This window comes from Microtus pennsylvanicus, chromosome 22 (genome assembly GCF_037038515.1).
Source record: "Microtus pennsylvanicus isolate mMicPen1 chromosome 22, mMicPen1.hap1, whole genome shotgun sequence".
Taxonomy (NCBI): domain Eukaryota; kingdom Metazoa; phylum Chordata; class Mammalia; order Rodentia; family Cricetidae; genus Microtus; species Microtus pennsylvanicus.
Genome location: NC_134600.1, coordinates 4,472,608 through 4,497,625, shown reverse-complemented (window position 1 = coordinate 4,497,625; position 25,018 = coordinate 4,472,608). Strand labels below are relative to the sequence as shown.

Here is a 25,018-nt window from a genome sequence, read left to right as displayed (position 1 = left end):
GGGGCGGGAACATGGTTTCCCTGCTCAATGACATCCTCGCCAGCTTTTTGTTGTTCGATGGTTTCCTTCCCCACCTAAACTGGCCTTCTGGAAACGTCTCTGTAGACGAGGCTGCCTGAGACTCCGGCCAGCCTCTGCCTTCTGAGGAGTGGGGTCACAGGTGTGCACCATCACACCTGGTAAGGAGTGGGGTCACAGGTGTGCACCATCACACCTGGTAAGGAGTGGGATTACAAGTGTGCACCATCACACCTGGTAAGGAGTGGGATCACAGGTGTGCACCATCACACCTGGTAAGGAGTGGGATCACAGGTGTGCACCATCACACCTGGTAAGGAGTGGGATCACAGGTGTGCACCATCACACCTGGTAAGGAGTGGGATCACAGGTGTGCACCATCACACCTGGTAAGGAGTGGGATCACAGGTGTGCACCATCACACCTGGTCTAAGCTGTTCTGTGTATTCCATTTCTCAGTCCGTTTTCCTCCGTAAACACAGGCCTCAGCTTCATTATGATTCTCGGTGACCCTTTTCTTTCAGTCTGTACGTTTTGTATTTTAACTTGTTCAGCCCGCTTTTTTTTCCTTATAAATCTTCATTAGAGCTAACACATTAGTTATTAACCACACAGCAGAGTCTAGTCTGTTTTGAGATTTCCTCTGCCAACGAATTAATCCAAACCTCTTCACTTCAGCCTCAGGAAGAGTCTTCTACCAAGGGCAACAGGCAGACACATTCTTCACTCTAGGCAACATAGTAAAATTCTTCTCCTCCGAAACCTCTTGAGCTAGCCCCCCCCCCCCAGTTCAAATCATCCTCAGCACCACTGTCTCCCATGTTTCTACTAGGAGGCCCATTAAGCCCCACTAAAGTGTTTAACTGCTTATCTAATCCAAACTCCCAAGGTCCTCATTCTTCCAAACAAAAGCACGGTCAGTCCTATCACAACAATACCCCAGTCCCTGGTACTTCTATGGAGTCAGGGCTTCTATTGCTGTGAAGACACAGTATGGCCACGGCAACTCTTCCAAAAGAAAACATTTCATTGGTACTGGCTTCCGGTTTCAGAACTTTAGTCCATTATCATTGAGACAGGGATGGCGCTGGAGGAGCCGAGAGTTCTGCATCTGGATCTGCAGGCAGGAGGGAGTGAACTGACTCCCACACTGGTGCAGCTTGAGCATTTGAGACCTCTGTGCTTCCTCCAACAAGGCCACACCCCCTGATAGTGCCACTCCCTCTAGGCCAAGGAGCCACATAAATTTAAATAGAATTTAAATGAAATTAAATAGGAACCACACCTATTTAAACCACTGCACTTCCCCATGCAAGTTATCTGGAAGCCAGGTCACCGAGGTGTGTGCAGAGACGTCGTACCATACAGAAACCAGGAGCCATAGGCAGGGACTCCTCATTAGTTTCCCATACTCGAAATAACCACACAGAAAGTGTGTTACTACAACCCGGCTTGGCCTATTAGCTCATGCTTCTTATTGGCTAGCTCTTATATCTTAAACTCGTCCATTTCTATTAATATGTGTATCACCATGTGGATGTGGCCTACAGGGAAGGTTCTGTCCGTCTGGTGTCTGGCATCTGTCTCCTGCAGCGGCTGCATGGCTTCTCTTTGGCTCCGCCTACTCTCTCCTCCCCTAACTGCTTGGAAGTCCCGCCTTGCCCTATTCTGTGCTGCCATAGGCCCAAAGCCGCCTCTTTTATTAACCAATGGCAGTAAAACATATTCACAGCATACAGAGGGGAATCCCACATCAAGGAGCTATGTGTGCTAGCCCCTGGTCAGCTAGGATACCTAGAAGTGGAGACTCCGGGTTACAACAGCCTGTTGGTGGAGCGACCTACGGACTCTCCAGTGCTCCTTCCCTTCCACTGAGAGAGCTAGGAGAATTGGGGTGCCGTCCTTCCCAGGCATTCGGCTGCTGACTAGCTCCTCCTTAGCTACGTTGGTGGTTGTAGGAATAACTGGAGAGAAGACTGGGAAGTGCTGACCTTTTGAGGCCCTAGAACCCCATTTCTTAGTCTTCTTAACCCACTTGTCAGCAGCAGCAGCAGGAGAGGACTCTGGGAAACCCCTTTTAGGATCTTCTTCCTGGGAAATCAAGTTCTGAAGTGTGCATATTTATAGAGCTGACGTTTTGTCCCGTGTCTAGTGGCATGCACATCCTTAATCCCTTTGTTCATGCGGCCAGGAGAATTCAGGGCCCAGCCCTTTGGGAACGGAAGAGTTAGGGTGATGTCTCCCACCTGCTTCTGTCCTCTGCCGTTAGGGAAACTGGGAAGTCAGAGATCTGCCCTGGTTGTCCAGTGCACGCCCTGGGTGGGGCTGCGGCTAGTGGTGCCTCCACCTTCTCCATCCATCCAGGGTGGGTAGTTATCACTGCCTAGCGTGGAGGGTCCTGTCTTATTCCCGACACTCTCTCAGAAAGAGCCGATCAGCGTGCAGATGGTCATTGGCTGCACTCCTGTCTGAAGGAGGCAGGAGTCTCAATTCTCCCATGCTGCGGGGCCACTGCCCTTCTAACTAGAAAGGCTCCATCGGCTCAGATGACTGGTCTTACCGCAGTGGAAACTGCATCATGTAATATTCTTTTGGGGTGCTTTTTCAGAGGTCAGTTTAAAACTTCAAACTCTTTCGAAGACCCTGCCAGCCAGAAAGTCATCTGTCCTATCCCGAGTGAAGTAACTCGTCCAGACAAAACAAGTCTGTCATGGAAGAACTGTGAGTTCCTGGTGAATCGAATGTGCCATTTGGAAAACCTCATCGAGTCCTTGAAGAGGAACATCTTTCATCTACAAACTGAAAAGGAACTGAATCCGCAGAAAACAGGTAAGGCTAGAAGAGGGTTGCCGAGAACTTGGCACTGTGTGGCCCTTGCTGGTTTTGTGCCTCCCGTGCCTCTGTTCACCTTCCTGCTCTGCCCTCTGTGCCGTGCCCAGCTTTTCTGAAGGATCAGCTGAACACAATCCAGGAGGAGCACGCCACGGACCTGAAGCTGCTGCACCTGGAAGTGTTGAATCTGTGCCAGCAGCTGAAAGACGTCCAGGAGGAAGAGGACACGGCACAAGATGAAGTCCAGACATTGACGGCCACTGAGACAAAGGTTTGTTGTTCAGCGTTCTCCAGTGCGGCTGCCCCGGCAGAGGCCATAGCACCACAAAGCTGTGTTACCAATGGGCGATAGTGATGGTCGGTTCTCGACGTCTGAGATTTGTCTGCACTGCTAAGGTCCATTAGTGAGTCTTTTCCTTGTTGCTCCTAGACCCCTTGCTGTGTAAGAAGACAGTGACCATCTAGATTCTGTCCTTTTTAAGAGCTGATGGTATTTGGGAAGGCAAAACATGACAGACTGAATAGGAAAAGGGTAGTGGTGGTCTATACCTTTTTAAATGCATCCCAGACACAAAAAGCAGCCATAGCACTTGTGTAGTGACTCTCTCTCTCTCTCTCTCTCTCTCTCTCTCTCTCTCTCTCTCTCTCTCTCTCTCTCTCTCACACACACACACACACACACACACACACACACACACACACACACGGTTAAAGGCACTTGTTGCTTTTGCACAGGACTCAGGTTCGGTTCCCAGCACACACATGGCAGCTCACAATGTCCGTAACTCCAGTTCTAGGAATCCAGCACCCTCTTCTGGCCTCTGTGGGCATCAAATATGTACAGGGAACTGATATGTACATACAGGTCAAATACTCATACACATAAAAATAAATCTTAAAAACATAGATGTAGGGCTGTCCAGTTGTTACGACTGGAGTTTGGATCCTGCGTATCTCCATGAATCCTAAGCAAGCCAGGCAGCCCTGACATTGAGAAGGCAGGAGCAGGATCCCTGGCTTGATTAGCTGGCAGATTCAAGGATGGGTGGCTGAGTTCAGGTGAGAGGCAGAGTGTAATCCAACAGACTCCCGTTGTCTCTTCTGGCCTCCACATACACATGTATACATATACACGTACATACATACATACATACACATGTGTGCACGCGCATACACACACATGTGTACACACATACATACACATGTGTACACACACATACATACATATGTACACACATTTTATCTTTGCACACACATGCAATAAAATAAAAAATAGCACTTATAAGCTTCCAGGGGAAAAAAGACTGAGTTTACTCGACACACTAAGACAGTTTCTTCCTGTCATCTCAGGTATTAGATCTTTCCTCCTCCTCTTTGTAGACGAATGCAGCCGTTATTGAGGAAGAGCTAAAGACCACAAAGCGTAAAATGAACCTGAAAATTCAAGAGGTAAGAGAAAAGACAGGAGATGTTGAAGAGGTGTTGGGATTGCAAGGGGAAATCAATAAAGTGCAAAGAGCAAAAAGAACTCTTTGACAACGGAAACATCATTGTATGAACCCTTAAAACATGCCACATGCAAGGGTATCTGCCTTCAGGTGCTTAAAGATACTGTCATGTGTTAAAGCTGCCATGAAACTGGCTGGGGTTCGGGGACGGTCAGGGGAGTGGGAGAAGGGGAGGGAGTGGGAACTGGGGTAGGTATGTAAAATGAGAAAAGATTGTTTAAAAAAAGAAATTTAATAATAATTAAAAATGCTAAATAAAATAGAAGAGTACCAAGTAAGAAAAAAAGATAGCTTACTGGGTCCAAACACTTGCTGAGCAAAGACGAGAAATGAGTTAAAAATTCTCAGAACTCAGATAAAAATTGGTCATGGCATGGAGAAAAAATGGGATATTAGACTTTCTTTTGGTTCGTTTGGTTTAATATGATTATCTCCAGTTCCATCCATTTTCTTGAAAATGACATGATTTTGTTCTTCTTTAATACATGATAATAATAAAAAATTCCACTGTTTATACTAAAAAAATGGAATAAAAAAACATTTGGAGGTTCGGGAGAAACCCTAACCCTGAGTTTTTGATAAATAGAAAAATTATGCAGAAAGTATATGGCCACTCTCTAAGCTCTCAGGTTTTTTCTAACATTACATTATTGAGGTAGGTATCTTGGCCACCGTTTATAAAATGGTACTGATGCCGTATCAATTAAAGCCCATGGTTTACATTGGAACCCACTCTCTGCACCGTAGACGTCTGTGGACTTTGACGAGTGTGTCATTAGAACCCACTGTCTGCACTGTAGACGTCTGTGGACTTTGAACTCACTCTCTGCACTGTAGACGTCTGTGGACTTTGAACTCACTCTCTGCACTGTAGACGTCTGTGGACTTTGACGAGTGTGCCATTAGAACTCACTCTGCACTGTAGACGTCTGTGGACTTTGACGAGTGTGTCATTAGAACTCACTCTGCACTGTAGACGTCTGTGGACTTTGACGAGTGTGTCATTAGAACCCACTCTGCACCGTAGACGTCTGTGGACTTTGATGAGTGTGTCATTTCTGCACCGTAGACGTCTGTGGACTTTGATGAGTGTGTCATTAGAACTCACTGTCTGCACTGTAGACGTCTGTGGACCTTGACGAGTGTGTCATTAGAACTCACTGTCTGCACCGTAGACGTCTGTGGACTTTGACGAGTGTGTCATTAGAACTCACTCTGCACTGTAGACGTCTGTGGACTTTGACGAGTGTGTCATTAGAACCCACTGTCTGCACCGTAGACGTCTGTGGACTTTGACGAGTGTGTCATTAGAACTCACTCTGCACTGTAGACGTCTGTGGACTTTGATGAGTGTGTCATTAGAACTCACTCTGCACTGTAGACGTCTGTGGACTTTGACGAGTGTGTCATTAGAACCCACTCTCTGCACTGTAGACGTCTGTGGACTTTGATGAGTGTGTCATTAGAACCCACTCTCTGCACTGTAGACGTCTGTGGACTTTGACGAGTGTGTCATTAGAACCCACTCTCTGCACTGTAGACGTCTGTGGACTTTGACGAGTGTCATTAGAACCCACTGTCTGCACTGTAGACGTCTGTGGACTTTGACGAGTTTGTCATGCATTAGAACTCACACTCTGTACTGTAGACTTCTGTGCACTTTGATGAGTGTGTCTTGCCTTGTATCCACTGCTCCAGGATCGAGCACAGTAGTTTCACTGCCCTAAAGATGCCCTGTACCACACACACACACACACTCATCCCTTCTGCAAGCCCTTTAGCGAGCATTGTGTGTACGGTTTGGGTAGAGTTGAGAAGAGTCGAGAACATCCTTTGAACTGTACATTTAAACTTCCCTCATGTCTTCCCGAGACTGGCAGTATATACCTTCTCACTAGTGAACAGTGATGAGCTATGTGTAGCACAGTTTCCTCATCCATTCCCTTATCAAGGAGCATCCGGTGTCTTACAGGTTGTGTGGACGTAAGGTTTCCACTTCCTGGCTTGCACTGCTCCCCAGGGCCATGGTGGCATCCGGGCCCTGGCTGTTCTGAAGATCATGTCTGGGTCCGTGGTCATGCCGAGGCTGGAGTCTACGGTGATGGCTCTGGCCTGTGTTGCCACCACGGTCACCTGGGTTCTGGGTCACCACCTGTGGCTGTGTTCGAGTCTGAGGGCCATGTTGCTGCCGAGACCATGCCAACCTTGGTTACCTGTCCCTCGTCTGAGAGGAGTGAGCCCAGAAGGAGTGGTCCAGGGACTGACCAACTTAGCTGCCATCCAGGCACACATCCGGGCTTGGAGTAGGCACACCCCAATGTCTACCCCATCTATGGCCTGCTTGAGTGTGTGAAGGGACTGGTCCCGGGGACCCGTAGCTCAGGATCTCCATGGCTGGAACAGCAGCAGGGTATTGGAGAGGAATGTCATATCTCCATTGGTGAAGTACATTTTAGATTATCTTCTCATAATTGAGTCTTCTTAGCTTTGAGGTTGTCACTTTGTATGTTTTGGGGTCTGATTTGAAGGTACACTGTGAAGATTCGTGTGCTAATGGCTGAATCTCCAGAGGTCTTAAACTGTGGTCAGACCTCTGAGAGATGGGGACGTGGCGGAAAGTGCTAATTCGCTGAGGATAGTCTCCCCTGAAAGGGGTTCATATAGTTTTCATAGAACCCCGGTTAGTTCCTATGAACGCGGAGTCAGCCTGGTCCACGAACATGTGCCTTCTTGTCCTGCCCATGGATGTCACCAGTCTGTTGCTTCCGTCGCCAAGTCCTCCCCAGAGCTGAACATATGTAGTTGTCCAGTCTTGAATGTTAGCTCCTAAAACTTTGAGCTAGGGCTTAGAGAGACGATCAGCCGTTAAGAGCACTGGCTGCTCTTCCAGAGGACCTGAGTTCAATTCCCAGCAACCACATGGTGGCTCACAGCCATCTATAGGGAGATCTGATGCCCTCTTCTGGCATAGAGGCATGCACGCAGCTAGAGCCCTCAAATCTTAAACAAACAACAACTAAAACCAAAAGCGTGAGCTAAATAAACCTCAATGCTTTATACATTTTATAGCCTCAGATCTTTTGCTACAGTGACATATAAAAAATTGAGAGGATATTAGTCCTCTATCAAAATATGCCTTATTTATAAAAACCTTCTCTGCCAGTCTCTAGTTTCTTTTCACTTGCTTACTCACATCTTTCAGAGAGTGAAACTTTTAATATTAATGAGGTATAATTAAAAATGTCTTTTATAGATAGCAATCTTGGTGTTTTATCTAAAACGTCACCAACAGACCCCGGTCACTTGGGTATTTCCGTGACGCTTGTCCTTGTGACTTGCCAGGTGCTGCCATTTCAGTTGTCTTTCTAGTATCTGCATGCCGCTTGTAAGTTACTAGTGGTTCTTGACCCCCAGTTCGTTCAACAGACTTCAGCAGCAGGAAGATGAGGCCAACAGACTTGGCTTCGTTTTTAGGGACGGTGGGGATGGGAGCGTATCTGGTAAACGGCGGCGGTGGTCGCATCTGTGTTTGCTGGAGCGGAGTCCGTCGGTCTTTCTAACCCCAGTGTTGTCCTTTAGCTCAGGAGACAACTGGCTCAGGAGAAGCACTTCCGGGAGTCTCTTGAGAAGTCTGCGTCATCCATGCTACTCAAAATCCAAGAAATGGGGTCCGCGGTGGATGCAGAGCGGAAGCAGGTAGAGGTTTGCTTGCCTTGCTTGTGAGAGGACTGAAAGCCAGAAGGGAGCGCTGGGCTTCTTCCCCTGAGCGCACGGGTTGTCTGTTTCCTCTGGATTGATGGGGCCTTTTCCTTAGTAACCCGGTGGCCTTCTCACCGCAGTCTTTAAGATAAGAAAAGCTCTGCACAGTCTTAATTCGTGAGTGAGAAAGCCAAGGCCCAGAGAAGCGAGTCTGTCTCAGGCTTTATAGCGGTGAATTCTATTGTCTCCTCTACGAAGCAGTCTTTGCTATGGGCATTGGTTGTGGAAGCTGTTGTCTTAGCTAATGCTGTATGTGTCTGATCTGGTTAGAAAGGGAAGACTAAGTGGAACCAACCTTGGAAACAAATAAGTAAAATAACAGGAACATAATATGTTTCTGCTTTCGGTTATCAGATTCATATTAACATGATATTTTTGCCTTCACTGTACTTATTTGAAGTACCTTTGTGTTGAAGATACTTTAAATTCACATTTTAGTATTTATTATTGTTATGCATAATCTTTTTATTTTTACCAGTAACCGTACTTCACAGCTGAAGCATAGAAATGAGTCTGTTTACTGAAGGAATTTATGAAAGAGCCCATCCAAGTCAAAATTAGTTAAATATAGATAGAACTAAAGGTGCAATTCTTCTCTTGCTCCGAGCACCCTATGGCTAGCAGATACTGTATCTAAGTGGACTCGGATGCTCTATTGGCCGGCAATCAAAGTAAGAAGCCGTGGTCTGCCGAGATTTGAGCTGGGACACACAGGCACGTCCTGTTCCTCTCAGTGATGCTAGGTTGAAGCTTCTCCCTTCCCATGTCGTATCGGGTCGTGCGTTGCCTTACAGAAATAGCTTTTCTTACACAACTTCAGGTACACAGTTTGCAGCAGAGCTGCTCTGCCCTCCGCAGCTCTGTACAGACCACCCAAGAACTTCTGGCGCAGGAGCAGAGCAAGAATGGAGAGTTGGAGACGGCCACCTCGAAGCTCAAGTCCGATCTAAGTATGCAAAAACTCCTAAGAGCCTGAATTCTGTAGCTGGCCAGGGTTGGTGGTGCTTCCTACAATACAGAGTGAAAAATTGCTGGGCTCCTTTCTGACCTTAATTTTCCGTGCATGTGGTACGGGATTGGGGAGGGCCTCATCTGTACGAGGCAAACTCTTTCTTTGACATTGCTCCTCTTCGGCCCCTCTTTGGTTTGGTTTGGTTGCGTGTGTGTTTGCTGAGATAGCATTTCTCTGAGTTACCCAAGTTTACCTTAGATTTGCTATCTTCTTGTCTAAGCCTTACACACCCTAAGATTATAGGTCTGTGCCCCCTCCACTCCTCAGAAAGGATAAGGCTTCCCATGGGGAATTAACAAAGCCTGGCACATTGAGTTGAGGCAGGACCAAGCCCCCCCTGCCCCCCCCCCCTGGCAGCAAGGCTGAGCAAGGCATCCCACCATAGGAAATAGGTTCCAAAAAGCCAGCTCATGCACCAGGGATAGATCCTGGTCACCCACACGCAGAGGGCCTAGTTTGGTCCCATGCAACCTCCCCAGCTGGTCTAGAGTCCTTGAGCTCCCATGACCTCAGGACAGCTAGAGAAGAAAAGCTTAAACCTGTGTCTTCTCAATGTAAGCTGAGCGTTTCCTCTGGTTTGCTATCTGCATGAGACAGAAAGCTCCATCAGAACAGTAAACCTGACAACGCCTTCCTACAGCTGCTAGCCACCTTTGCTTAGGGCTGCCGAGCGAACCACTGTGTAGGCGCTCGCTGGCAGCGCTCGAGATAACCTTCTGTCTTCGCATTGCACACCTGTGCATGTTTGTGTTACATTTCATGTTCTTCCCCAGGATCTCATTTTCACTTCACTACAGCTTTGTTAGCGAGTAGGAAAATATCCCTGTTACTCACAGTAAAACGCTCTGGAGACGGCGCTCACAGACCCGCTCCACACAAAGTAGCAGGAGCCGAAGTGCTGGCCCCTCTGTTTGCGCTCTCTCTGCAGTAGGCTTTTCTGTTGCTTAGATTAATGGTTTATTTATTTTTTGGATTCTATAAAGCATATGTGGAAGACCACTAGATAGAGATTAAACACAGTAAGTCAGGATAGCGTGAAGGAAGGGAAGCCTAACCGAATACCAACTGTGTGTTCAATATATTGACTGTGCTGTTTTACCACTTGAAGGTTCAGCTAGTTATATGGCCAGGTTAAGGAAAAGAGATGCCTCTATTTTCTTCGATGTATTAAAAATAGAAAATCTCATTAACAGTAAATAATATATAACAAATAACTATTCTCTGAAGATAGACATTCTCCCTGTGTTCAGACTTGGGGCGTATCTTCAGAACAGATCACATTTATCTCTCTTCATTTTTCACACATTTTAAATTAGAACTTAGTGAGTCACGGACTCACATTTGTAGAAAACAGTTCCTGTGAGATAAATCCTATGCAAAGTAGGAGTTTAGACATGCTTTGTGATTGCCTGGCTTTAAATTGAAATATAACAGCACTAATATAGCTCTAAAATTTTCTGTAAAGTCAAAACATTAATGGCAAATGTATTTTTTGTTGCTGATATGCACTGCCAAACCATTGCCCCATTTTCCTTCCTCCAAGTGTGTGACAAGTGCTATAACATGGTGTCCCAGCCGTCTGCGCCCCTGTGAATGGCTTCCCACCCAACCTGAAGTCCCTCCAGAGCTCTGAACCTCTGTCCTCTGTCAGCCCAGCACCTGCAGTGGGCTGCCCAGCAGACGCTCCGAGCACCAGGAAATGCCCGTGCCCATTCGTTCTTTCTGCTCTGTCTCCCAAGTCTGCTCCTTGCCCGCAGTCTTTACGTAGCTGAAGTCCAGCATCTCCCCTGCTGGCCTTGTCTGCACTCCGCATGCTCACCCCGTCTCTCAGTCTGCTTTTCTTTCTTTTCCATTAGTCTGTTTTTTTCTTCTCTGTTTTCACTGTCATTGCCGGGAGGGAAATAGTTCCTACTGTTTTATGTGTATGTCCCTCATTTTATTAAATCTTGAGTAAAGTAATTTAACAAAAATGTTTGGGTTATATCCCGCCCAGAATAATCTATGCATTGAATAAAGTGTGACCTTATTTATCATTAGAAGTAACTGCGGACCAGTTCTTTTTAAGTTTACTTAATCCCCGATTAATTTTAGCTCTTTAAAGACAAGTTTGTCATGTAACGCAGGCTGGCCCTGAACTCATGACCCCCTGCCTCAGTCTCCCAGACGCTGAGACTGCAGGAGTGCTGTGCTGACAGTTGTGTGTTTTAGCCCCTAGCCTATGAGAATAATCAAATGCACGTGTTGTTACTGTCTGTGCAAACACGGACAAGAGCCAGCCAAGTGTAGGGAGGACGCTGTGCGGTTTCCGGGTCTGCGTCTCCGTCTCACCATGTGGACTTTGTTTTCAGTTTCCAGAGATAACGTCATCTGCAAGCTGGTTGAAGAGAATAAGGTATGCGTTCCTGCGGCGGCAGACGGAGGAGGTCTCTCTCTCTATTAAGCCACAGTCCTTCACTAGTGCTAGGAAATAGGCTTCTGATTCCTCAAAGAGCCTTTAAATAAGCTGTGTATTCAGGCAGTACTGTGTGTGAGGAACTAAGTGGTCCTCGTATGCACGTTATCTTGTCTTCAAAAGATAAAATAATGAGACTTTTGTGGATTTTTGCCCATTGCAAATTAATTTCTAAAACGGGGTCGTGAACTATAACAAACACAATCTTGTAGTTGGTGGTTGCCCAGCCCTGTGAGTGCATCATCAAATACTACTGACCCACACTCTCAAAGTCGGGCAGCATAGTGAACTTCATTTTACCTACACTTAGAGAAAAATACCTTTATATCTTGTGAGATTTTTGGGGTAGTCTCTGCTCCCATTTGGGAGAGGTTTTCTGTTGCCCTCCCACCCCACGTTGTGTGATGTTCATCTTCCCGCTTCTGAAAAATCGGGAAGCAGTTTTCTCAGGAGACGAAGAAGCTACACCCTGCCCTTCCCTCTTAGGGATCTCCAATCACCCCGCCCCTCTCTCCCCCTTCCCCACCCTCAGAACTAGTTCTGTTCATCAGCGCAGGTGTTCCCCTTCTCCACCCTGAGGTTATCAGTGAAGACATCTCAACTTTTAAACATATTTGAATGTACTGCTCTGGAATGACAAAGTCTTACGGGTGATAAAAATGTGTATATGATGTAAGTATTCTCAGAGAGAACATGCTTGATATAAGAATATACTCGAGTAGTTAGGGAACGGGTTTAGTCATTTTTCTAGTCAGAATCCTAATATGAAATTCTATTTAATGAAGTCTTTAAAAATAAATCATAACTTTCAGAGCGATTTTACACTCCCCACCACACAGAACATAAAGTATATAGATTTCCTATGTACCCCCTACTTCTTTTTTTTAAAATCTATTTATTTATTATGTATACAGTATTCTCAGTATTCTATCTGCATGTATGCCTGCTGGCCAGAAGAGGGCACCAGACCCCATTACAAATGGCTGTGAGCCACCGTGTGGTTGCTGGGAACTGAACTCAGGACCTTTGGAAGGGCAGGCAACGCTCTTAACTGCTGAGCCATCTCTCCAGCCCACTACTTCTTAAGGTGTCAGCGTCTCCCACTGGAACACAGGATTGTTCTAGATGAATCAACATTAGTGTCTATTTTAATCAAGTCAGTAATGCAATTAGGGTTCATTCCTTGGATTTAGGGAGAGTCACTTCCCTGAAGTCCTCTGAATTGCAGACATGTTCAGTCCTCTTCTTCCCAACCTTATTAACCATTGATCTACCCTCCTCAGAATATCATATAACTGGGATTATAAATAGAACATTTTAGATCGGCTTCTTCAGCTTAATAAATATTTAAATTTCCTTTGTATGTTTTTATGTCTTGATAGCTTAATTTTAGTGTTAAACATTATTACATTATCTGTATGTACCTCCATTTGTTAGCATAACACAGAGGTTTTAAAACAAAAGGATGGAGATATATATATATATATACATTATATATATATTATACATTATATATATATAAAACAATTTAAAAAGAGGCCATAAATTTGAAAATGAACAAGGAAGGTTATTTGGGCAGGTTTGGAGGGAGGAAAGGGGAGGGGAAATGATGCAATTATAATCTCAAAGAATAAAAGAAATAATTTTAAGAAACAAAACGATATTTTCTTTAATAGAGTATTTTTTTTCTTCTCATACATTTTCTGTGGAATTATGTATTTACTTCGTGATCAGTTTCACTTGGGCAAGTAAACATTAATCCTTGTTACGCAGGCTAGAAAGCAACAGCTTCGGTGTTCTGAAATACACAAAAATAAAAATACCCGAGCCATGGAAATTTAGGCAATTTTAGTTGAGCAAGATTCTGAAGGACTCCTTGGCTGTTGGGACGTCTCTGCGCACCTGCGTGCACACAGCGATGCGCACAGTATCCTGCCCGTGTGTACAAGAGAACAACCCCTTTCATCCTTCCACAGAGTACACAAGTGTGTCTGAAGAAGGAGCGTGATGAGAACACATACTTGAAATCCGAGATGCTGTCCCTTCGAGATACGTCAGAAAAGGCACAGGTGAATCTTCGCCTCCCCCCCCCTCTCAGAGGTTAATTTGTTTTATTAAGGAACCAAGATAAATCTTGGTTATATAAATTCATATCATCTCTTTCCCCTAGCTTTCTATTTTTGTAAGATCAGCTTCATCTATGAACCATTATCAAATTAGCTACATTTTGGGTGGGAGGTCATGACCACAGAAGCTCAAGGTCACATTGCGCCTGCCTTCCCCTCTCATCCACTCCGGAACCTCAGACACACCTCATATGGGTCTCAGTTAACTTCATCTAGAAGATCTCCCACAGACACGCGTAGAGGTCTGTTTCCATGGGGACCCTAAACGTCTGGACAAGATCAACCATCGGATTTCCCTGCCCTCTGCGGTGCTGGTCTAAGGAGCTCCATAGCAAGGGCTGTAGACTGAAGTTTTCCAGTGTGATCCGCATCACCTAGTACAGTGGGAACATACAAATGCTTGTTAGATTCGGGGTTGGGATTTGTGTATGCATGATCGTTTTCTGTAAGGTATCCATACGTGAACAAATGCTGAAGACAGTACACACACTGGTGCTCTATTTCACAGAGCCCGGTGAACTGCTCATCACCTGACATAACTTTCCTGTGGGTGCAATTTGATTTGATGGCATCAGTGTCTCTGTGCCGCTGTGCTTTACAGTAAAATGAAATAGAATGAAAAGAATATCCCTTTATAAAACAGTCACTACTGTTTCTTACTCAAGTGAACTCTTGCTGAAGCCCTTTCACATTCTGGGCCCAGCTCTAAGCACCTTGCACTCCTAACATTATAACCCTGGCAACTGTGACTCATCATTTGAAGCTAAGGAAGCTGGCACCCAGAAAGGTCTGCTAACTCAGCCAGCAAAGTGGCAGAGGAGGTTTTTCCTTCTTGTTCTTTGTTTTATTTGGGTTTAGGGAATTTGGTTATGAACACATTAGCGATTTTATTTTCAGCAATGTGTCCTTATCCGCAGTGAGATTTTTTTTTACTCAGCACACAATCCACAGCCAGATATGGCGGTGCTCATCTGTGAGCCCACACTCTACAGTCAGGAGGACTAGAAGTCCAAGGCCCTCTTCAGCTACTGAGAAAGCATGGTCAGCCAGTCTCAGAAAACAGCAAACAATGTCACCTTAACAAACAATAATTCAAGTATATATGTGCCACAAGAATCTGGGTGTCTGGAACTGGGGCAGAGGTATAGCACAGTGTGGGGCAAGTCATTTACGTGCTTAAAGCCCCAAGACTAATCCAGACCCTGGAAAAAATGTGAATTTTGTGTGAGAGAATCATCCGGGTAGGATGCACAGGGGTTGTGTTCTGAAGGATTAATCTTGTGAGATTAAAAACCTGTGTTTTGCTTTTGTAAGTATTATCGTTGGTGGTGAGAAGAATATTTTGTGTTATTGGGCAAGTAGTTCTCAGGGTGGTTGATAAAATTCTGGGGATGATTTTTCTGTGTTGTCAGCTAGACACTGGCACTGAGAGTCCGTTCTTTAGAATGTTCTCTTTGACTTGTATTCAGAATTGTGAGCTGAGTGAAAAGCCAGTTGCCTCAGGCGTGCCGGGACTAAAGTCAGTGGCTTGGTACAGACCACTCCGCCCTCCTTAGCCCTCCTTCTGGGCCCCGCCCCTACCAGTCAGCCCCTCCCACCAGTTCTCCCTGTGCTCCCACCCCAGCTAGCAGCAGCCACACCCCCAAAGGCCTGATGGCCCTCCTCCAGCAGCCACACCCCCAAAGGCCTGATGGCCCTCCTCCAGTACCACCTACTTTCAGTAGCTCCCGACTGGCTCCATCTTGAGCTGCTGATGTGCGGATGCTATGGCACCTCTGCTGAGCTGGGCGATGGCCATACCCTGCGCTGAGGTCAGCACTTCACACCTTTTCCTCCACGTCCCCTGCTGGCCCTTACATTCGCCCTTCCCTCTTCTGCAGAGGTCTGTGAGCTGTGGGCGGTGGATAGAGATTGACAGCATAGCGCTGTAGTCTCTTATACTTGGTACCTTAAGTTACCATTCTCTTCATTAACTGCTATCGGCTGCAAACACAAGCTTCCCGGACCAAGGTCGAGAGCAGCACAAGCCTGTGGGTCTAAACCTAAATATTTAGAATGTAATTGATCGCATGAGCATTTAGCAAAACAACAGTAGGTTTCCTCCTAGGGCCCATTATTTCCCTGTCAGGAACTTTAAACCAGGCTTATAGTTCCAGGCCTGAAATCCCTCCCATAGAGCAGATTTATCCAATCAGGAAACAGTCGGTCACTTCTGTAGCAGCTATGGCCCAGTTGCATCAGCAGGCATATCCTGCTAACAGATCCGTATTGTAGCAGTCGAGATTCAGTGCTGGGAAAGCCATTGACCTTTGCTTCCCTAGCTGGCTGCTTAGCTCCTTCTGGCAGCATGAAAGCCAGCTAACAGGGAGAGAGTTTCCTGTTCAGTTCATGGTTGATTTTGCTGTGTTCTACGTCCAAAGTGAGCAGCGTCTTTAGCAATCGGATCTTATTGTTTTGTTATGGTGGGCAACAAAGAACAGAGGCAAAAGCCGGTGTTGTTCTTGCTCTCTCTGGGTCTTCCATGATCAGTAACGCATAGGGATGTCTTTGAAAGTAGTTTTCAAGCTAATGAAGTATTAACTGATGATGTGTTAGCTAAGTTAGGCTCAGCGGGTACTGTGAAATCATTAAACAGAATATATAAGTGGAGTATTAGAAAGGCTTATGACTTGCTGTCTTTGCTGTCTTAGGTTTTGAATGACCAGCTTTCCAGAAAGTGTTCAGAGCTAACCAGCATGCTTCAGATTGTAAAGCTGGAAAATGCCAGGATTGTTGCTGAACACCGTGCTACTCAGCAGGTATCCTTCCGCACTCAAAACGGTCTCATTTGTCTGGCCTCAAGTTCAGTCTGAGCTAAGAAGACCTTGACTTGTGATCCTGCTGGTTCTCCCTCCAGGATGCCAGAATTACAGCTTCTGCCAGCACTCCTTTCCTTCCCTTGTTTTGTCTGATTGATGGTTCCAGCAGGATCTTAGTATGAGCCCATCAGGCTGGTCTCGAGTTTACAATCCTTCTGCCTCAGGCTACAGAGTTCTGGGTTGCAGGCTGCCGTTGGGGCCCAGTTGTTATTCTGTGATTAGTAGTTTCTTCCTTTTTGCAAAGGGCTGATTTGCAAAGGCCTTGCAGTTCTGTGGTGTTTAACGCTTTATTCCTAAAAGTCCATGATTTTAGGAAAAGACATCTGTTCTAGTATTTGCATAATAATGATGTGTAGTTTTAAAAGAAGTTTTTAGACTAAGCTGTTTTGTGTGTGAGAGTGTTTGGCTTGCATGTGTGTCTGTATGTGCACCGTGTGTGTGCCTGGTGGCCATATTTCAGCAGAGAGCATTAGATCCCCTCACACTGGAGTTGTGGGTGGTAGCGAGCCACCGTGTAGGTGTCTGGGAGCCACACCTGGGTCCTCTTAATCACTTAGCCGTCTCTATAGCCCCTAGGGATGGTATACATTTAAAACTGAGTCTCAAGGCTTATTTTCCACCAAACATCGGTGACGTTCTATTTTGTTTATAGTATTCTAAGAATATTCTTGACATTGACCCCAGCTATTTGAAATTCTGCTTCTTTCTTTGTTAAGATTACCTTTCACCACGAAACTTGGTCATCCTAATCAAAACACAAAATTTTCAAATTCTGGTCCTTGGATGCTAAGTAGTAGTAGCGTGTGTGTGTGTGTGTGTGTGTGTGTGTTAGAGAGAGAGAGAGAGAGAGAGAGAGAGAGAGAGAGAGAGAGAGAGAGAGAGAAAGAGAGAGAGAATGTTGGTTTGCTTACTTTCTTTACATATACAAGTATGATATTAAGGATTTTACATACGTTACAGTCCCTGATTATTATAGTTGCTACATCTTTATCCTTATTTTTCCAATAAAAGGTTAAATAAAATAATTAATAAGTAATTATTAATGCATTCAAGGCTTGCAAAACTATTATGGATTGCAGATAGAAGTGCTGCTAATTAGAAAATGGTAAACCAGAGAAAGGCACCAAATAACCACTAGTCCCATTGGTGCCACGGTCTAGTGCAACACAAGAGCGAGCCTTAGAGAGTTCACACCAACTGCCCAGAACAGCTTTCCCAGCAAACTGACGCTACTCGGAGGGAAGGAGAAGATAGAGATGGGAAGATCCTTTCATCTGCTATGTATAGATGTTTATATTGTTTCATATTTCAAAGTAAGAAAAAATGTTAAGATACTGAAGTATTTTAATGTAGATTTCATTTTTGAAACTATATTGACATTTATAGTTTCACGACATATTTTCAGGGCTGGTAAATATGTCTTCATCTTTGTTTGGTAGACCCGTAAAATAACAGAACTGTAGCCAAAGAGAGGGCCGGGTTCTCAAACTATCTTATCAAAGGCTTCGTTTGTGAAAAGAAGCAAGTCTTGGAGTGGGCACAGTGTCTTTGAACCGCGACTCTGAACGTTACCGGTCAAATAGCATCTCAGCTTTTACTACTCTCTCAGGTGGAGCAGAAGATGATCACAGAGACATTTCAGGAGCAAAATCTGCTTTTAGACGCAGCCCACGCCAGCATCACCGGCAAACTCCAAACCGTCCAGAATGATAAAGCCCAGCTCCAGACACACCTGTAAGCCAGCCAGCGCCACGTGCACCTTTCGGTCCTCATTTCTGCTTCTTGTCCTTAGTGGGAATGTCTAAGCTCACCTTTCTGAGCCAACCTTGAGGAGCTAGTCTGCTAGAACACGGTGGGAACTGTTGGCAGACAGGAGTCATGTTCCCTTAAGGAGATTTAGCCTCTGGGCCAGCAGGACTTGATGGCCCTTCCTTCTCTTCTTCCAGAGACCATTTGATTCTTGAGCACGGTCAGTGTCTCCAGAAAGCAAAGGAGGCCGAGAAGAGGACAGTGGTACAGAAAGAACTTCTGGAATCAACCATTGCGAGACTGCGGGGCGAGCTGGAAGCATCGGTGCAGGAGAAGAAGTCTCTACTAGAGAAGAATGAAAGGTTTCAGCAGGAGGTGGGGAGCAGACTCCCCCCTAGGTGAGGTACAGAGAGGTGGGGAGCAGACTCCATCCTGGGTGAGGAGCAGAGGGAGGAGGGAAGCAGACTCCATCCTGGGTGAGGAGCAGCAGGAGGAGGGGAGCAGACTCCATCCTGGGTGAGGAGCAGAGGGAGGAGGGAAGCAGACTCCATCCTGGGTGAGGAGCAGCAGGAGGAGGGGAGCAGACTCCCTCCTGGGTGAGGAGCAGCAGGAAGAGGGGAGCAGACTCCCCCCTAGGTGGGGAGCAGCAGGAGGAGGGGAGCAGACTCCATCCTGGGTGAGGAGCAGAGGGAGGAGGGAAGCAGACTCCATCCTGGGTGAGGAGCAGAGGGAGGAGGGGAGCAGACTCCCTCCTGGGTGAGGAGCAGCAGGAAGAGGGGAGCAGACTCCCCCCTAGGTGGGGAGCAGCAGGAGGAGGGGAGCAGACTCTATCCTGGGTGAGGAGCAGCAGGAGGAGGGGAGCAGACTCCATCCTGGGTGAGGAGCAGAGGGAGGAGGGGAGCAGACTCCATCCTGGGTGAGGAGCAGCAGGAGGAGGGGAGCAGACTCCATCCTGGGTGAGGAGCAGCAGGAGGTGGGAGCAGACTCCCTCCTGGGTGAGGAGCAGAGGGAGGAGGGAAGCAGACTCCATCCTGGGTGAGGAGCAGAGGGAGGAGGGGAGCAGACTCCCTCCTGGGTGAGGAGCAGCAGGAGGTGGGAGCAGACTCCATCCTGGGCAGGGTATAGAATGGTGATTCACAGCTGTATCTACTGCAGAAGCGAGAGCAGGAGTCAAGCTGAGCTCCAATGCTCTGAGTTGCCCGCTAACACGTGTGCATTCTTCAGCATGTAAAGTAGCCTTTGCCAAACAGTACAGTGTGCCCTTCCAGCAGCAGTAGTGTGAACTGATAGCTCACAGTCCTCCTGTTGGTTACGGGGTCAAACTTAAAAAACCATTTCTCCGAAGGAAACAGGAGGGTGAGAGTTAAAAGTCCCAGACTGTCTTCTAGTTCCCAGACTGTCTTCTAGTTGGGTGGAAAGCTGCAGGATCTGACATGCAGACCTGTCCCTGGTGAAGTCTGCTCCACCTCCTAGACATGCCGTTGACCCCTTTCTGAGAGGACGTGCTACCTCTGCAGTGTGGGTACTAACTGACCTGTAGGATGCTGCCATCTGCTATTGTAGGCCCTGTGTCTTCTAAACATCCACTTCTTTTTCTCACCTGGGCAGGTCAATAAAACAGAAAAGGAAGTAGCCAAAGAAAAATGCAGTTTGGAAAAGGAATTAGCTAAAAGCAAGGTATTTTGGTTTTATATTTGATGTTTCCGTTTTCTTTTGATCCTTTTTGTGTTGCCGCCTACGATATCAGTGTATTTAACGAGTGGGATGATTGTACTGATCAAGATGGCACAAAGCCAGTGTCACTTAGGGCCTTCTAGTGCTTTCTAGGGGTGTTGCTTGTTGGTCTTATGGGGTTTGCCTCTGTAAGCCATCACTGGTTCTGCCCTAGAGTTCACTGGTACTTCAGCCAGAAGTCCCCTGGGTCTGGAGAAGGCAAAGGGGTGATTGCTCACACACACACACACACACAAATAAATAAATAAAATCTGTATTCACAAGAGATATTGTTCTATGATTTTCTTTTTCTTTTTTTTTAATATTTATTTACTTTGTATACAATATTCTGTCTGTGTGTGACTGCAGGCCAGAAGAAGGCATCAGACCCCGTTACAGATGGTTGTGAGCCACCATGTGGTTGCTGGGAATTGAACTCAGGACCTTTGGAAGAGCAGGCAATGCTCTTAACCTCTGAGCCATCTCTCCAGCTCCTATGATTTTATTTTTCTTGTGTTAACTTTGGTTTTGGTGTCAAGATAATATTAGCCTCTTAAAATAATTTGTAACTGTTTCTTCTCTTCACTTTTTTGGCTAACTGTCTCTTGAGGGGCTCCTGTCAGTTCTTCCCTGAGCATCCTTGGCGCACTGACCAGTGGAGCTGTCCTGTCATACACTCCTCTGTGGGACATCATCACTGACTCCACCTCCTGTAGAAGGTCTTTTCTGAATTTCTGACTCCTTTCTCATTTCCTTTTCGGGGCTTTTAATTCTGGTTTTCTTTGGAATCAGTTTCAACAGATTGGTTCTTTCTAGGAGTGTGCCCATTCAGTCTAGGGTGTTGAACTTGCTCGCACACACTTGTCTGGAATAGTCCTGCGTCGTTGTCTCTATAAGAACAGAAGTGATGGTCTCTATTTCACGACTGTCTGGTGGTTTGTGTCTTCTCTGTCCTTGGCTAGTCCAGCTTTTGTCTTCTGTGCTTTTCCTGTGCTTTATTTCATTTGTGCACCAGTATTTGTTCTGGCCTACTGTTTGCTTTGTGTTTAACTTGTTCTTTGATTTCTAGTTTAAGATAAGCTTGGGATATTGATTTAAGAAACATTCCTTTTGGACTGGAGTGATGGCTCGGCCACTAAAGACTAGACCCACAACCAAGAGATGTTCCTTTTTAACAATCTAGATGTTTTCAGGAATGAATTTCCCTCTCTAAACTGGCTTCACTGCATGCATAGGTTCAGTTGTGATGTTTCTTCATTTTTATTCATCTCCATATACTCCTTAAGTCCCCTGAGATTTCAGGAAGGTAGACACAACGAGAGCCTCGCCCTTCTAGTTTCAGCTGTTCCCTGTAACAAGAATCGCATGGGTCACCTCTGTTAGCTTGAAGTTCATTGGGACTCTTGTGCCTCTGTGAGAAAGAAGCTTTGAAGGGCCTTGCTTCTCCCACGTCACTGATGTCACCTCTGCTTACATCTTTTGATAAACTCCACTTTTTCCTTTGGACCATGTTGGTACTTTTGTTGAAAATGAGTTGGCCATAGATGTTTATATCTCATTGTAGACTTCCTGATATGTTTCCTTGGTTATGTGTCTTCTTTTTGCCACTTTGAAACTCTGAGCTTATAATTAAACTCTTACAATTAAATAGGCTTCCTATTAGCTTTAGGATAATTTCATTAATATTTTTTTATTTTTGAAGTTAAAATATAATGACACTTCTTCCCTCCCTTTCTTACCTTCAACCTCTCCCATAAAGCCCCTCCTTGCTCTCTCTCAAATGCATGACCTTTTTCATTGTTGTTACAAGTATGTGTAAATATTGACTTACATAAATCTGTGAACACAACCTGATCAGTTCATATGCTGTTACTGGTATGTATATAATTTCAAGGCTGACCCCTTGGTATTGGAGAACCAATGGGGGCGGGTCTTCCCAGTAAAGGGGCTGTACCAGCTTGCACTCAACACCAGCAATGCAAGAGTGTTCCCTTTTCCCCACAACCTCCCCAGCATAAGTTATCATCAGTGTTTTTGATCTTGGCCATTCTTATAGGTGTAAGATGGACTCTCAGAGTTGTTTTGATTTGCATATCTCTGATGACTTAAGATTGTTGAACATTTCCTTAAGTGTCTTTCAGCCATTTTAGATTCCTCTGTTGAGAGTTCTCTGTTTAGGTCTGTACTCCAATTTTTTGCTTTGTTACCTAGTATGTAGTCAGTTTTTGAGAAGGGTCCATGAGGTGCTGAGAAGAAGGTATATTCTTCTATGTTGAATGGAATGTTCTATAGATATCTGTTATGTCCATTTGAATCATAACATCTGTTAGTTCCCTTATCAGATATCGCTGATTCACACCCAGTCCCAGAAGTCTCTGGTTCAGACCTGTTCCCTCAGGGGTCCCAGACTGGCACCTGGACCAGCATAGGTTTCAGGCTCTGGCCTGCTTTCTCGGCAGACACTCCCTAGTATGTGTCTATAACTTTTATGTGAGTTTTTTAAAGTCATAGAGTTTTAAAAATGAATATTTTTATTGACATGGTCATATGGCTTATCTATTGATTTGGTAAATTAAACTGGTAGTAAATAGTATATGCTATCAAAGTAAACTTCACTTACCTCTTATTTTCATTTTGTATATTCCTAGGTTAGTTAATTTTGGCAGTATTTTGTCGAAGATTTTTGCATCTCTGTACACAAGCTGAAACTGATAAACAAATAAATACCAGATACTAGACAGGGCATAACTACCAGTTAAACTGAATTACCTAGTTCTCCCAATAATGACTAGAGGAGCGACAGAGACAGTAAGAACCAGAGGGTAGGCTCCCACAGAGACCGGCAGCATGCACAGACCTGCACAGGTTCAAGCCGACGGGGTCCCAGCCGTGAGGGGGCAAGTGGACATGGGCTTCCCACCCTTAGCCAAGAAGCCGTGTGCAATCGATATCTTCTGGAAAAGGAAAAATCCGTTTTCTCCAAAGCAGTCTCACTGGGTGCACTCACCACTCTTCAGGATGGGGGCCCATGCGCAGGAACAGATGGCCTGCACAAAACACTCAGTGGTATTTTGTAGGCTGCTTGCCTCTTTATGCATTGTTTGGGCATTTGTTGTCTATTGATCTTCTGCTTGCTTATTTTCACTTGTGTTCTTGTGGGCATTTGTGTGTGTGTTTCTTGGGTTTTGTTCTTTAAAGAGAGAAAGGGAATGGAGACGCGTGGGTGGAGAAGATCTGGGAGAAGTTGGGGGAGGGGAAAAGTATGATCAGACTATAAGATACACGAAATTTATTTTTCAATAAAAACAGTTGAAAAAAAGTTGAAAAAAAACAACTTGTTTTAAACATCCTAGAGCTATCAGACTCATCAAAGCCCCCACTCTTTGGGAAGGGAAACACACGTAGAGGCTGCGGCTGCCTCCCAATTTTCAGCTCAGCTGCTATTCTAAAATAAATTTTTTATTTAAAATAGTTTTTTCTCCTTTTGTTTTCAAAGGCAGACATAAACTTATTGAACCAAAACCTACAGACTCTACTGGAAGAGAATAAGCACCTGACAGACAAAATGGCTTCCCTGGAGCATCAGAGAGTCACGGCTGACTACCATGGGGTGGGTATAAAAAGGTCAGTCTATAGGAGGAGTTAAGACAGCTGTGAATGATTGTCACAGTGATCTGAAGTACTGACAAGCACAAATGTACCTGATGTATTAAAATACTTCCTTTTACATAAATTATAAGAAAGAATCTTGTATTTTTCGCACCTGTTCTTTCCCTCCATTAAGCAGCCAGTAATAAGTGTGATTTCTGAAAGCTGTTGGACCAGGTCAGTGCATTCCAAATACTTGCTGTTAGCTCCTACAGCATCTCCAAGTGAAGAGGACTTACAGAGATTCTGCTAAGAAGCTAATACTTTTCTTATGTATTTGACCATCTGGAGTATGATTAATACTGTTTGAGAGCATACAAAACGGTGCTTAGATTTTTACAGAATACCGTAATGTCCCTTTCAGTCTAAGATTAAACTTCGTATTACTTCCACTCTGAAGAATTACATGGACTAAACCTAAATCTTTTCATGTTTTTATGACTTTTGAGCCGGGCTGCCTTGCTTTCGGTTTTGCCTATGCCCGAGATGACATTTAATCCCTCAGAGCCTCAGCCTCATGACCTCTCAGAATGAGGATAGTAACACCATCGCTACAAAAGGTGCTGGGATTAAGTTAACGCATGTGAAGCATGGAGCAGATAGTTTTAGCGTATTTTAAATTCTTAGGTTCTGGGCTCTTGTGGGCAATGGGAAGTCTGCCAGTGCCTGTTGGGGTAACGAGACCCATCAAGGCCACTGGGGTCCTGCCCCAAGGATCCCTTCAGTATTCAGACTGGGCGCTATAGAAAGTATAAGAAACTTTTTTTGGGGGGTATCTGAGGGCAAATGAATTCTCGTACATTCATACTGTTCCCTACAAGTCTCTTTATTCTTCTGCCTGTCTTCTGATTTTCTTGTTCTAATTTTAATTCTTTATAGCTTCCTCTCCTCTAGCCTAGAAACTCCTTTTTTACAGGAGCCTTGAAGCAATGAAAAAAGTTACAAGAGTTATCTCTCATTGGTCAAAAAGCGCCTTCCTAGGGTAAGCAATAGGTAGCCGAGCCATTCACCATGGCGGCACAAAGGTGTCAAGGTTTCAGGAGTAAGACTGTAATCAGAACCCAGAGACACAGGGTCCATAGCTAGATGTGGCAAGCGAAGAATTGGCCTGCTCTCCTTAGGGTGCTTTGTGTGGCAGCCTGGTTGGACACCTGTGACTGATGTCGTGCACAGCTGTAAGGTTTTAAACTTAGGGTCCATTTCCAGAAAGCCTTTAGTCCAGTTTGAACTTGCTCTGAGGTGAAAGTGAGCTGATTGTGCGCAGTTAGTCTGAGCCAAAGACCAAAGCAGGCTTTCAAGTGTCCACGTGGGGCAAATAGATCTAGTAATGAAGATGCAGTTAT

At 45.4% G+C, this 25,018-nt stretch overlaps 1 protein-coding gene across 3 annotated transcripts in view; it reads left to right on the top strand.

Annotated features, from left to right (window-relative positions):
* Ccdc150 (coiled-coil domain containing 150) overlaps positions 1 to 25,018 on the top strand; it is a 74,028-nt gene that overhangs the window by 11,302 nt on the left and 37,708 nt on the right. For 2 of the 3 annotated variants that reach the window (XM_075956007.1, XM_075956008.1), the window contains exons 3-14: positions 2,627 to 2,847; positions 2,958 to 3,121; positions 4,231 to 4,299; positions 7,938 to 8,054; positions 8,938 to 9,067; positions 11,478 to 11,521; positions 13,558 to 13,650; positions 16,398 to 16,505; positions 18,175 to 18,299; positions 18,512 to 18,689; positions 19,923 to 19,991; positions 23,524 to 23,637. In XM_075956007.1, coding sequence (XP_075812122.1) covers positions 2,627 to 2,847; positions 2,958 to 3,121; positions 4,231 to 4,299; positions 7,938 to 8,054; positions 8,938 to 9,067; positions 11,478 to 11,521; positions 13,558 to 13,650; positions 16,398 to 16,505; positions 18,175 to 18,299; positions 18,512 to 18,689; positions 19,923 to 19,991; positions 23,524 to 23,637 — 1,432 coding nt within the window. The remainder of the gene's footprint in view (positions 1 to 2,626; positions 2,848 to 2,957; positions 3,122 to 4,230; positions 4,300 to 7,937; positions 8,055 to 8,937; positions 9,068 to 11,477; positions 11,522 to 13,557; positions 13,651 to 16,397; positions 16,506 to 18,174; positions 18,300 to 18,511; positions 18,690 to 19,922; positions 19,992 to 23,523; positions 23,638 to 25,018) is intronic. The other variant, XM_075956009.1, reaches the window with a different exon arrangement.